The following is a 14,321-nucleotide window of genomic DNA, read 5'->3' as shown; positions in this document are numbered from 1 at the left end:
ATTACTAAGTGAACCAGGAAGATGCAGGAAGCTTCTAGCAAAATGTATCTGGGAAGAGCAACGTGGTTCACAGTAATTATCCTCAGATTCTAAATTTGTTCACATATGTGAGAACCGTTGGAAATGCACTCTAAGCCAAAACATTAAGAAAATTGGGGGTAAATAAGGCCCATTAAACACGCAAGTTAAACGTAAACTCAGCCTTGGAACCAAGAACGACATTTTGGGTAGTGAACAAAGGGAACCTTTGACCACATGTGAGATTGTTGTGAAAAAAGAGGTGCTTATTTCTGAATCATATCCCACAAATTACACTCAATTAAGTTTGAATATGCGTGTATTTTTAAAGCGGAGTGTAAGAAAGCTACATTTGTGACTAATTCAAACAGTGTGTCCATCAAAAAAAGTAAAAATACTGTATTCATTTAACAAAATCAGTCATGCAACACAAACCACATGCAACTAGTGATGTAATTAATGAACATTTAACTTGTTTGGCTGGGAGGCGGAGTTAAAGTTTGGTGAGTAGTTATTGTATGTATTACACCACATCATCTTTAAAATGTCCTGTCGAGTAATGAATTTTCACCACATATTAAATATGAATGCAAAAAGAAATATATGTTCAGCTAGCTTTTAAAATCTACTCTCTAATATAAACTAATAAAATCTCACAGTCATACAAGTGAAATATAGAAATGTACATCACGGGGTCCGTACCATGAAAAGGTACCTATAGCTTATCTCTGTCAGCAGATGAACAATAAAACTAAAAAAGGTTGCATCATAAGTCTGCCAGCCTCTTCCACTTACCAACACATCACATGTGGCTTCATTCCCAGTGAGGTCAGCAGCCTGAACTGCACAGACCTCTTAACACCAAACCACAAACCAACAACACCTGAAGTCATGAAGACATCATATCTACATCCACATCTAAAAGGGGTCCCAGCAACATGGGAGTCATCAGCATAGCACAATACAGAACAAACACACACACACACACACACAAAATAACACAGACACATCGTATGTATGAGTGCTCTGAGGCCTCAGTAATAATAGCTACTTTGAACATTATTCTATATCATTAACTAAGTTTTCTATCAGTGTCATTTTAAAAGTTTGAACAGCTGAAAACTTTTACATTCCATATGGATAACAGCCAGTTCCACTAGTCTGACGCATGCGGTCCTGTCTTGCATTTCCTGATTAACAATGATCCAGATGTATCACTCTTCTTCATACACTGGGGGGGGGGATCCTGCTACTGGATCCAAGTTAAAGACCCAGCAGAACATTCTAGATGAAAGCTGGGCTGTATAGTAACTGTCATTTCTTACTAGCGGAAAGTGTCTCCCCCACTTAGTGGGACGTGGCCCCGGCAGGTGGTCAGCTCCTCGTCTTCCTCATTACGGTGCTCTTCAGAATCGTCAAACTACATTTCCATTTAAGACCAACGCTTGTCCTGTGGTTTACTCAAATTGTGCAGGCAAGCTTCCCAGCAAACATGGAACATTCAGCTAACGTTAGCCAATGGTTCTCCTATGGTTAGTTTGGAAAAAAACCTTCTCGTAACATTTAGAGTAAGAGTGATCCCGATTATTAAGCATCAGAAGGATCCCCAAACATTTCAGGACCTAAAAACTCTAACGTTACATGAACGTTCCTATAGACAATCTAACTGGAATGTTGTGATAAGGTTTTCCAAAGGTATCTTGTATTGCAGTGGTTAGGGGAACGTTACAACCAAACAGAAACATTGTCCAAACAAGCCTTCAGGGAATGTTCCCATAACCAAAAAATAATGTTCCTGGAAAGTTCTGGGAACCAAAAATGGTGAGCTGGGTTGATGCTGGGAGGCTACTCCCCCCCCCCCCCACTCACCCTCCACCCTGCCCAATTTATCACCATGTAGAGGAATGTGTGGATTCCTGGCTCCACGTGGCGGGGCTCTGACAGGGCGGGGGGGGGGGGGGGGGGTTAAGCCTTTCTGCCTATCACATGTTCCCGCAAACGCTGACGGGGCACAGTGGTGACCAAAATGAAACCATGAGCCTCCCCAGCTCATCCCCATGGCCCCCTCTGCCTGTCCTGGGCTCCTGTCGCCCCTCTGTAAAGTCCCGCCTCAAACCCACATTACATGTCTAACATAGAAAACAACCAAAGCAAACCACCCTGAGGAAAATGTGTTTTGTGCATAATGATCAGCATTTCCTGGTGACCTCCAAACCCTTTCTGTACAAATCAGCTAGAAAAATCTAATGTTGTGCATACAATATTCATCTGCTTTTTTAAAAAGTATGCTTTTGAAACTAGGACTACCTGAAGGGCTTCTTGTTTTGATCAACCTCACCTAGCGTTTCACAGCTTAGCGTACCGCTGAAAATCCCACAAACAATTCCCTCAACTTCAATAATCTGTGCTGGACATCTTTCTCCGCACAGACAAGGTCCATTGTTGTACTGGTGCATTTTCCATGTGTAATTTTACACATGAAATTACGCAAGTGCCAATTCAGACAAATGAAAAAAAAAGACTCAAATTTCAACCATATTAAACAGGCACCCCGAAGAACGTTGTGTTCTATATATAGATTCGGTCCTCTGACTGCGCTCCACGTTTGTTTTTCTAATTACTATAATTATTACTATTAAGTAATAGCCAATTCGCCACATCATGGGTCCGTCGCCGTCATGAAGGGAGAAGAAAACCTTTCAGGCGTGAAGCAGAATCCCCTGGAAAGGACATTTCTTCTGGCGAGAAAGGCTGAAACCAGAGCGTAGACACTGAACATAACTGTGGTAGGAGGAGACTACTTCATCCCCAGTGTGGGCACCACGTCTGCCACTGCCATAATGATTCTGCGGTCCGCTGGGCCGTGCTATAAAAGAGGAGCTAAGCCTTACAGCGTGAGGGAGGTGCATCCATAGACGATGGAAGTCTAGGGGTAAGCTTGGCGGGTTGCCAAGGAGGGGCGCGGTTTCTGAGCGTCTGCTGCAAGGCCGGCCTTGTGATCCGGAGCCTTCCATGATTTTGTGGCTTGTTCCGGGCCGCCTCCAACATCTCCTCGCTCGCCTCGCCAGGGACACGTGCGGTTCAGACGGCAGGCTTCGATAGGATGCCGCCAGCTATGATGTCATCGTCAGAGAGGGCGTTCAGAAATGGACTTCTTTATGGTAGGTGGGTGTTGCCGGCACAAAGGGGCACACGGGCAGGGAGAAGCACCTACAGAACTTACAGATTCTGAGTATCGATGCACGATTATCCAGCAGGAAGCTCCTCAGGAAGCTAAATCCATGGCCTTTTCTGGAAGCTGCTCTCAAAAGCACCTTACTGTAAGTAAGCAGCCTCTTTTATCCCTGGAATCAATGGAGGCACATTATGGAGAACTTAACAGGTGGGAGCCCTGGTGGGAGGGACAAGGGGAACCTTGGGATGCAGAGCCTCAGGTGACAGTGCCGTCCCTACTCTGTTCCATCCAGGATCTCTTTGCTCTGTACTATCAAAAGGGCCTCCTGCTCTTTACCACCCAGGGGCCCATTTCTCCTTCCAGGGGCCCATTTCTCCTTCCAGATGCTCTCTGCTCAGTACCATCCAGGGGCCCCCTACTCTGTACCATCCAGGGCCCCCCTACTCTGTACCATCCAGGGGCCCCCTACTCTGTACCATCCAGGGCCCCCCTACTCTGTACCATCCAGGGGCCCACTGCTCCTTCCAGGGGCCCCCTACTCTGTACCATCCAGGGGCCCCCTACTCTGTACCATCCAGGGGCCCACTGCTCCTTCCAGGGCCCCCCTACTCTGTACCATCCAGAGGCCCCCTACTCTATACCATCCAGGGGTCCATTTCTCCTTCCAGGTGCCCGCTGCTCCTCCACGCCCTCACTCCCTAGTTAGCATCTCCTCCAGCTGACTTCTTCAGGCCTGGAGCTCATTATCGTCCAACACATTTAAAACTCGGCGCAGGCTGTTGGGTACGACACAAAGGCATGCTGATGGCATCCCATAATCATTTAGAAATGGTAGAACGGCTTCCAAGTCGCCTGGCACGACGGCCTGCTCTCGCAACAATGCCGCAATAACTCATCGGTTCCCAGTCTGCCTTCCACCTTCCTCCGTTAGCTCATTAATTTACAAATAAGGTCAATCACAGAACACTTCCAGGTTAAATGTGGTGCGGAGGCCAGGCAGCCTCTGATTGGGCGGCAGGCCGCTTGACGGACAGTCAAAGGCGGGAGCTGTTGCCACTGTGCAATTCCCTGACCCCAGAAAATGTAACATTCTGGAGTCAGTATTGTGTTGATTTAAAAGACAGAATCGCTCTGATGACAATTTACGCAAGAGAAGGCACAGAATCAGAGGAACGGAAACGTCAGCGCTTGGCTCGTAATCAGACGCTGATTATCCGGCACAGACACACTCCAGTCTATGCAGCGCGACACTTATCCCACAGAAGGCTGCTGTAAAGTCACTTAGTAGGAGCATAATTCAAACCGTCCGTGGGAGAGGACACTTGATTTATCTTGAGCTGGCGGCGTGACAAGTCTCAGTCGCTCTCCCGCCGTCAGGCTAATCTCTCCCCCCCCCGTTTGTGCTGAGAGGCCCCCCAGAAGCCCCATTCAGACTGACGAGCACGGCGTAAGGCCAGCAACTCTGCGCACTTCACCAGCTAAGCCACCACACGCCAAAGACACGTAGACAGCGCATCGCCGGGTTCTCAGGGTCTCTGTCTCGAACGGTAGGCGGCGTGGTTATGCGCCATGTGACCGACGGAACGCACTTTCACGTGCTGAGCCGTCCCACCAGCCAATCAGGAGCTTACGATATAAATGTTAGCTCATCCTCTGCAAAATGATGATGCCTTTGACTGTATAAACTACACATCCATGCAATGAAGCCCCTCTCAAGTGCAAAATTGACCTTCTAAATGTATCGTGGCTTCAATCAGCTTTTATATCAGTGTTTTCTGTCTATTTTTATAGCATTCAGATGGATATCATGCGATCGGTATTCGTTTAATCAAGGCGGGCTGTTTAATGGCTGCCAAGCACAATACAAAAGGCTGTCAGTGCTGCATGTGCCTGAGAAGATATGAGGAGCAGCTGGACTGTCCCAGGCAGACCCTCCTCATCGCGGAATGCCTCAGAGTCGGGGGGCAGTGGCGGCACGGGAGCTTTCCTGGCCAGATCTACCAACCTGACGTAAAGCTTAGCATTAGCGACACGTCGTAAACATAACGAGATGGGAACTTGTAGTTCTCAGGTCGGTGCTGCAGTCGTGGGTCAGCCTGGTCGAAAAGGCTGAGGTGTGAAGCGGGATGTAGGGGGGCGGCGAGTACCTGCACCACGGGGTGGCCCCCGGCCGCTGCCTTTACCGCCCCGCGGCTGCCCTCCGTCTCGTAGTGGGCGCGATGGTGCGACTTGGGCTGCACTTCGATCTGGAGGCTGTAGGGGCCGGAGCACGAAGACAGCTGCCAGTCAAGGGCCGGGAGGCTTGGGCTGCGGGGGGGACACCAGTGAGGACGAGGAGGAAGAGCAACGTGAGCAGCCAGGAAAAGTAAGTGAGGGCAAAGCACATCGGATAGGACAAAAAAAGAAAAGAAAATGTCTCTCTTTGCTACAGCAAAACACAATCCCACAACCTGAGAGAGAATTTAACCAAGGGAATATCCAAGAAAAATATGACCAGTATAATACGAGAGCGTACAGTAACTTCACAGTATTGTATAGTTGTTGAGCATAAAAATGCTGTCAGATGATAAATAGAATTAATATCCTTTGTGAATTTGCTGACTAGGTGAAATGCTTCTATTTTTTCATCTCCTGCCTGAGAATTCTGTGGCATTAAGAGTCCAGCGGAATGGGCCGGGTCACAGATCGCCGGGTGACGCGGACACCCATCCGACCCGCTCCGCCTGTCCGCCGGTCGCCCCCCCCCCCCCCACTTCCTGCCTCTAACATCATCAGGAGTTTCATTTTTCCCAGGATAACGGGCCAAAGGGAGACAATAGAATGTGCCAGGATAATGGCCATCAAAAGGTAAACAGAAACTTTTCATAAAAGGAAGTGTGTGTGCATGTGTGTATCTTTGGCCCAGTCCCATAACACTCTGTACATGTAATGCTATAGTCCTCCATTAAATATTGATTATATGTTATGATTTCCACAGAGAACCATTTTTTAGAACTTCGCAATAACTAACATGGGCTTCTGACTTTATTTTGGGATTTAATAGCTACAAACCATAGAAATAAGTACATTTTCTTCCACTTAAATACACTTGATCTCTTCATTGGTTTTTCTTAAAGGGTCAACAGAGACCTTGAGACAGAATAAACAGAATATACCACTTCTTATGCACTGTAAAAACAGAAAAAATATATTTTGTTATATTATTCAATATTATGTTTGTCCATGTGCGAGCACCTTAAAAACTAATAATAATTCCAGATTTATGAAATATTCAGAAGTAGAATTGCATTTCATGTATTATAATTATAGGACATTTTCAGTTAAGAATAATTCCCTGAATATATACTTATTAAATTTTTATATTTTGGTAATCAGTGCCTGTAAGTGATGATGGCTCTAGCCACCTTTATTGCTCCAGTTGCTCACCGAGGCTCAGCAGTAATACGCTAAAGCAGCGGTAAGGAGCTACAGCTGTGCCAGTAACACCCACTGCTCACAGGGCCAGCCAGTCACGTAACATTAAAGAGAAAAGCTTTACCCGTGACATCGATCTCATTTTGCCTGGCTTGAAATTCGCTTTCCTGAAACGGCTTCAAGATCTACGGCGAACAAACACAACACAGAAACCGACCCTTTCAAAAAGCGATACTTTGTTGGCGGTATTTCGTGCCTGTCCTCTGCCATGACTAAGACCGCCCATGCATCTTCTGTGAGCGTTAATCCAGGATAGGGTCACAGTGAACCTGGAGCGTTTCCCAGCATGCAGAGGGATACATGCTATCCCAGAATTCCTACTACGTCAATAGCAGAGCTGGATTATTTTACCTGACGTAAGGCTTGGGTTTGGACCAGGGGTTCTGGGGCACGTCCAGGAACCCTCCACAGTAGCTCTCCTTCTTGAAAGGTGCGCGGAGCCCGGAGCAGTCATCCTGGACAGGTTCTCCCAGGCCGAGCTCCTGTTCTCCTGGTTCCACCTTCAGACTCATGCCAGCACAGAGCTCCTGGCTGGTGCGGCGAGACTTCACCGGAATGCCTTCGCTCAGATCCACGGCGCTGTCCGTGGTCAGGGCGTTGATGGCCGCCACGATGGCGGAGTTGGTGTACTGGTTGGTGTTGGGCAGCCAAGTGTCGTCCGTCACGCTGACGCGGGGCGAGGTCCGCGGCGAGGGCGTGGCCGAGCGGTTGGGCGAGTACGGTGCCGGGCGCTCGCTGAAGCTGTACTTCCGCTTGCCGCCGCAGGGGGAGGTCGGCCGCGAGCCGCGCAGGCCCATCCAGCTGTCGTCGGTGACGCTGGTGCGAGGGGAGGTGCAGGGCGAGGCCTGGGGAGATCCCAGCTGGGCGCAGGAGGGCAGTGAGGAGGAGCCTTTGGGAGAAACGCAGGGTGACTGCCAAGGCGAGGTGGCCGGCGAGTTGTCGTAGTTGTAAGAGAAGCCCGATTCGTAGGACGAGGCTTCAGAGTGGCAGCTCCGGGACGACAGGCTGCTAGCGGGGCTCAAGCAGGTGGGGTCGCGGTAGCCGTCGGCGCTGGGTAGCGTGAGCGTCACCACAGAGTTCAGCCGCTTCCCCACGGGGACGTCGTTCTCCTCGGACTCGTCCTCGGGGAACTGTCCGTAGGCCGTGATCTCGATGCGGGGGCTCTCCAGGGTTGGGGCTCCGTTGGGACGGGCGCCGGGGGACAGGTAGTACCCCGAGGGCACGACATCTTCGCTGATGCCATAGCCAGTCTGGTGGCCCGACGGCATGGAGATGACGGGACTGGTCTGCAGGCTGTGATACTGCAGGCTGTGTGTGGGCAGGAAGCTGCCAACACTGAACGGCAGCGAAATGTTGGCATTCGGAGCACAGTTATAGGCATCTGAAACGCAAAGAGAAGGGACGTGTCATGGGATACAAAGACCTTCCCATAAAAATAATCATTTTACACTTCCACACACATCTTACGGCTCTCCACGCGGCGAGTAGCCAGCCAAACCCCCCGAAACACTCAGATAAGCAGATAAGGACGTCGACGGCACTTCATATTTCACGGAGTCGCGTCCTTTTATCCCTGCTGGAAGTCTGTTGCTGCCCCGTCTGCTGGAGGTTGTATTATCTGGGCCTGGCAGACACCTCACCATGGCGATAACACGCCTGACCTCACGCCTGACCTCACGCCTGAGCACCGCGGTACGCACATTCCGATAGGAGACTTACCAGATATTACAAGCTGATATAATATCATAAAGCCATTCATGGGGACCATTCATACACCTCTTCCTCAAGGCACACAATGTACTTAATAGATGCTCATTCTTGTTTCTGTGTAAATTACTAGTAATATACATCCCATTCATTCAGGCCATGCTGAGTATAGTAAATACCATTTATTCTGGATGATTGTCATCATCTGTACCCTTAAGTTGTAAAGATCTTTTCCGAATTGTTTCCCATTTGTTCATTAATATTTATCAGCCTAAGTGCATAATATGCTGTACTTTCTTGTCAGTTTATTTCTCAAAGAGTAACAAATTTCCTGCAACACAGGACTGCTTGATATATAACAGGATATCTGCAGTGGCTGATATGGCAATGCTTGTAAGTGATGGACCGACAGATTCCTCTAATGACTTATGAGACTTTAGGTGTCCACGACTGCACGATTAAAAGTGAAAAATCAGAAATTCAGATCAGAAATTCTGAGGAAACCGGCTGCGAAGGAATCTGTACAACCGGTAAAAACGTCCATCAGTTATATATACCAAAACACACATCGTACACACTTCAGAGTCCTAAAGAGTCATGTGTTGTTGTGGTTACAGAGACGTTATGCTGTTGGTTCACGGTTGGTGAGCAGACCACACTGAATCATCTCCAGATATTCCCTCCAAGTATCATTAATACATAATCAACGAGCAAATTTCAGTAGCCACTTATCCAATTAGGTCGCCACTGGACCATAACGTAACCTGGGAAACACAAGGTTTAAGGCGGAGCCTCCTCAATGAAACGCCTCACTACTCGAGGTCTGCATGATAACACAATCACTCCCCCAGGGAAAGAGAGCCATTTGTTCATCTTAACCACACGTCTCAGATGCCACCGTGTTATAATTATCGGTAGCGTTTTATCATATATCTGTTGTCTCTAATGCCACACGCAGGCTGTAATAGGAAACTGCACAGTGGGTCTTGAGAAGAACCATTCCAGAAACACTAGACTGTGGGGGAAGTTCTGGGCTGGCTCTGCATGTCTGAGGAGGCCATCAGATTTTCGGCGTAACAGGATCCGAGAGCCCCGGGGCCCGTGTGCTCACACTGCACATACACACGGCAGAGGAGCCGGCCGACCACGTCGATCTGGTCACGGTGCTGGGAGATTGCACCACAGAGAGCTGGGGGGGACGGGGGGGGGGGGACGGGAGTGGGGGGGCACGACGGGAACGTGGAGCAGCGACTCGCCTCCCTCAGCCTGAACGGCCCCCAGCCGCCTGGACTCCAGTCTGCAACCCATTACCGAACTCACGAGTCAACATTCACCAAGACCAGAATTAATAATAGGAACCAATAGGCATGCAGCAGAGCCGCAAAGCCCATGACATCAGCACAGAAGTTAAAGATCCCTTGTAACTCTACGGCAGCAAGCGTCCCACTACATTCACACATGATATCACTTACGGAGCACGCATCATCCAAGAGACATCCAAACCACACAAGATCCACCTCAGCTTCCCTTCCGCTGACTAGAAATGATAGTTTGAGGAAGCAGATCGTGTCAAATTAAGACACAAGTACACATTTCAAAACATTTTCAAATCTTTTTTTTAATGATTTGAATTGACTGATTAGGATATTCCTCAAGTCTCCCAAATTTAATGCTAAAAAGCCGGTGGGTAATATAACATCCGTCCATCACTCCATCCTTTCTGGCCAAGATCGTGGAATATCACAACGATAATAAGATTTCCCATGCTTACTGCTTTTTATGTAAAATTGATAACTTAAAATAGTAAAAAAAAATATATATCAGAAACATGCCATTGAACGTTTGCACCACTTATACAGGAAGCCAGCAGGATATGGGGAGCGTGCTGTGCCACTGGTGGCCAGTGCACTGGTTTCGGCCACCCCTGCTTCACGTCATTTATTCCAGGGTTTGCCCTGCGCTGGTCGTGGAGACCTGTGCTTCCCCAGCTGGGCTCCTAAGTAACTGCGCTCAAATGAGCTGCTGATTGAGATAGAGCTTAGCAATGAGGCTCGGAAAGTTTGGAAGACATTGGCAAACATTTTGCTGGTAATCCATCAATAGCAATAACAAAGAAACTGTTTAACATCTGTGCCTCTACAGTCCGCTCACATATTTAGAAAGTGTTAGCTATAGTACAGATTTTTTTCCCAAGACATTACTCAATTAAGTAATTAATAAGACTTCTTTTGATTCATGTTGTAACATGGGTAGATTGAGGAGTTTAAGAGACGGAGATAAAGTCCAGCTGACTTTTAGCACTTTTATGTTTTCTTTAAAAAAATCTGCAACTCCGGGATTTTTATAATGAAAATCAATTTCAAACTGTCAGGTCAATCAGGTCTAAATGTTTAAGACGTTGTGTGGAACCTGAACCAGCAAAGAGTGGGTCACCAAAGACCAAGACCAGGACCAGAACTGGGACCAGCATCAGGTCCAGAACCAAGGTCAAGATCAGGACCAGGACCAGGACCAGGATCAAGATCAAGATCAAGACCAGTTTATTTAGACAGGAATCCCTACCTGCATCTTACACAACAACACCCATTATTATTATTATTATTATTATTATTATTATTATTATTATTATTACAGTTGTTGCTGCTGCTGCTTATAAGAACAACAATAACGATAACGTTCGTCATAACTAAAAAAGGATAAAGCACGGATGTAGTTTACTGCCCCAGTGCGGATCTAAAGTTAGCCACATGTGAAGAACAATTACCACCTGAAGAATACTTTCCTGAGACCAAAGCATCCTGAGAGAGTGGGAAGGGAGGGTGGGCATACCAGTGTTATGAATTCAATGAATTCCACACAAAAAAAAACACTTTTTAGAGACACACATACACACTGCATGAAGCATATAAATAAAGCGAGAAGCGGCATTAAGGACGAGACTTAAATAAGCGTTACCTTCTTCAGCGGATTTCATGTTGTGGTATAACTGCAATCCCAGCGCTTTTCTCCCCACAGCAGGGAAAACGTGCGGCAGCAAGTCCGACTTCGGAGAGATTCCCAGGCACCTATCCTCCTGCATTCAACAAGCAGCAAGTCTCCTTTTTATATGAAGCAATATTGATAATATCAAACTGTCCTCTTTCTGGGAAGCAAACGCGCGGGACCAAATCCCCTTACTGGTATTTATGGAGCGGAAAAGTAAAGAAAATAAAAATAAAAAAGTAGGTTTTCGAAACCAAGATACTATTTTGAGTGATTAATAAAACGCGTACCGATTAGATACAGAAAGACACAATCCAAGTAAGAGTACGATAAAAGCTTATATCGGGAGCTTTTCAATAGAAGCGAAGTTTATTTCAAAGGCAGGCAGGCAGACATGGGATGGTTTCTACGCGCGCTCCCTCCGGCGTCCCTGGGTGTAAGTGACGCACAGGCTGTCAGGAGCGCGGACAGCCGCCTTTATAAAGCTGGAAAACACCTCCCGCGCGGCGCTACGCCCCTCCGGCGGTGACGCGCTCACCCCCTGCCGACCGACCGGCTCAGAGGGCTGCGATGTGGGAGCTCGGCTGTGAGGCAAGCGCTCTGCTGGAGGTTTGGAGCAAATCACTTACCGTCTTTGCTGCGTAACGCCGGAAAATAAAACATATTTTATGCATACATTTATAACACAGAAACATAAAGAGAGATTAATAATGTAGATTAATTTCTGCGCTCATGTTTTGGATTACTATAAATGACGTAGTATCTATACTAATTATTGTTCTAACGACTGACAATGATAAACATACTATTACACATTCAGAGAATAAAGCTTTTTATAAGGAACCATAACTATTATTTTTTGATAGTTTGAGCAAAGTTTTCCTTAATAACAGGCCACTGGTTTTTAAATTACCGGCTCAATCAAGTCTGATTATTTATTACTGAGGTTGGGAGGAATGTCAGCACAAACAAACATTTAATATTAATACATCTGAAATTAAATAATAGCGTAGGTGCACTTGTGATATTGATATCCAGACATCCTGAAAGTTTATCCCAGATTTGACAATAATCAATGAAATAGGTCCAATAACCAGTTTTTATGCTTCCTGTCAGTACCGTCACATTAGCAGCCTGTCTGTGAACACCGAGATTCAATCCAGTACCAGAAGCATTTATACTCCAAATAAAAACAAATATATGTAGCATAGTTTGCTGTACTGTAGCTACATGGTTGCAATTACGGTAACTGTGAAGATTCCACGATAGTGTATATTCAGACCCCGCATCTCTAAATCCGTTTGAAAAACTTCAGGTAAATCAGTTGTAAAGTGCTGATGATCACACCTGAGCACTAATAGAGCGAGTCTTGGACCTTCAGTTTGCAAAGCGTGACGTTCACCCCACACCAGGTGTCAGGAATGGACTGGAGACTGCTGTCCACGAGCAAGTCTCCGGGCGAGTCTGCAGATCGAGGCTTCCTAGGAAGTGAGCGAAGAAGAAGAAGAAAGAAAAAAAGCACACACACACAGTTTTGCAGTTTTATAGAATTGGACAGCACTGGAAGGGTATGAAGACATTTGCAAGGCACTGAAAGGAACGTTTTTACAGATGTTTTCTCACCAGACAGTGAATCTGAACAATGACCCCCCCCCCCCCCCCATGAATCTATATTGTTTTCCACTCATTCATTAGAGCTCAAAACCCCAGAAATCGAGGGCAAATTCACCATTGATAGAACACATATGCACTTCAAAAGGAAATTGCCTCAATTTCATATAATGATACAATATTTGGTGGAGGGGGACGGGGGTATCTCCATTGTGGACAAAGCAGTGTTATGACATGCTTGCGTTAAACCAAAAACATATGGAATATCATCTGTGGAGATTTATGAGACTCTTAATCTTCAGCAATGTTTTACTGTACAATATAAGACATTCATCATGATTTGGACATACAACTTTGCTCCTGATGGCTGTTCATATTTATGCTCCATGTGATTCGGTTAAAATAGTCACAGCCCCCCTCGCTGCGCTGAGAAACGGGAGCCTTTCGGATTGAGGCTGAAAATGATTTAATCTTATCTGCACTAAGGACCTATCTGTTTAAATTTAAAAAATGTTTCAGAAAGAGGAGAGAGCTCCTTCCGTGAGGGTCCCAATCCAAATGAATTACGCAGCTTTTCACTTTATATTTTGTGACAAATAATGAGAGCATTATCTCCTGTGAAGGCCATAATGCTGAGATTACTGTATTATCAGAAGGCTTCATCTGAACTATCAAGTGGCGAAGAAATGTATTTCCAAGGACTCGTGGGAAACATAAGGTCTGATGTTTCTGCTCACATTAGAGGAAACCTGAGGGTAAAATGTACTCAGAAGTACAGTATCAGTTAAAAGTTTGGACACACTAAGCTGCCCACAGAGGAAAATGATTGTGTTGCATCACATGACCTGACCACCTGACCAAAACCTAGCAGAAATGGTTTTGGAGGAGTTTGACTAGAGAGTGAAGGGAAAGGGGCCAATGAGTGCCCAGCATATGTGGGACCTTCTTCAGCTGGAAAAGCATCCCAGGAGGCCACCTCATGGAACTGGAGTAGAGGAGACAGTGGGGTCACCCAGTCCCAGGAGTAATTGGGGTTAAGGGCCTCGCTCAAGGGCCCAATGGTGGGATCACTCTGCTGACCCAGGGATATGAACCAGCAACCTTCTGAGTCCCAACTAACAGAGTACACCCCAAATATTTTTTTTTGTTTAATACTTTTTTGGTCAGTGCATAATTCCTTATATGTTATTTTATAGTTTTAATGTCTATATAATTATGCTAGCATAGCGAATAGTACAAATAAATCTTTCTATGGGTAGGCAGGTCCAAACTTTTGATTGGTACTGTGGGTTAGAATTTGTCCCGCTTCATTGACATGTTGGGTGACTATACTAAATTTATGATAGTCGTAAAA

The 14,321-nt window shown here is 46.5% G+C and overlaps 1 protein-coding gene across 5 annotated transcripts in view; it reads right to left on the bottom strand.

Moving 5' to 3' along the window:
- The window catches only part of nfatc1 (nuclear factor of activated T cells 1), a 54,165-nt gene extending 41,445 nt beyond the window's left edge, over window positions 1-12,720 (bottom strand). For 3 of the 5 annotated variants that reach the window (XR_011984885.1, XM_023828187.2, XM_023828197.2), the window contains exons 1-3: window positions 11,330-11,831; window positions 7,019-8,048; window positions 5,341-5,500 (exon numbers count right to left, since the gene is read on the bottom strand). Coding sequence is in view for 4 of the 5 variants with exons in the window: in XM_023828187.2 (XP_023683955.2) it covers window positions 5,341-5,500; window positions 7,019-8,048; window positions 11,330-11,453 (1,314 nt within the window). In the remaining variant the exon portion in view is untranslated. Of the gene's footprint in view, window positions 1-5,340; window positions 5,501-7,018; window positions 8,049-11,329; window positions 11,833-12,703 lie in introns of those variants that run through there. The other 2 variants (XM_072705441.1, XM_023828179.2) reach the window with 2 other exon arrangements.
- Window positions 12,721-14,321: the final 1,601 nt, after the last annotated feature.

The sequence above is a fragment of the Paramormyrops kingsleyae genome, chromosome 23 (genome assembly GCF_048594095.1).
Source record: "Paramormyrops kingsleyae isolate MSU_618 chromosome 23, PKINGS_0.4, whole genome shotgun sequence".
Lineage (NCBI taxonomy): Eukaryota > Metazoa > Chordata > Actinopteri > Osteoglossiformes > Mormyridae > Paramormyrops > Paramormyrops kingsleyae.
Note: the sequence above shows the minus strand (reverse complement) of the source record. Positions and strands in the feature narration are given on the sequence as shown.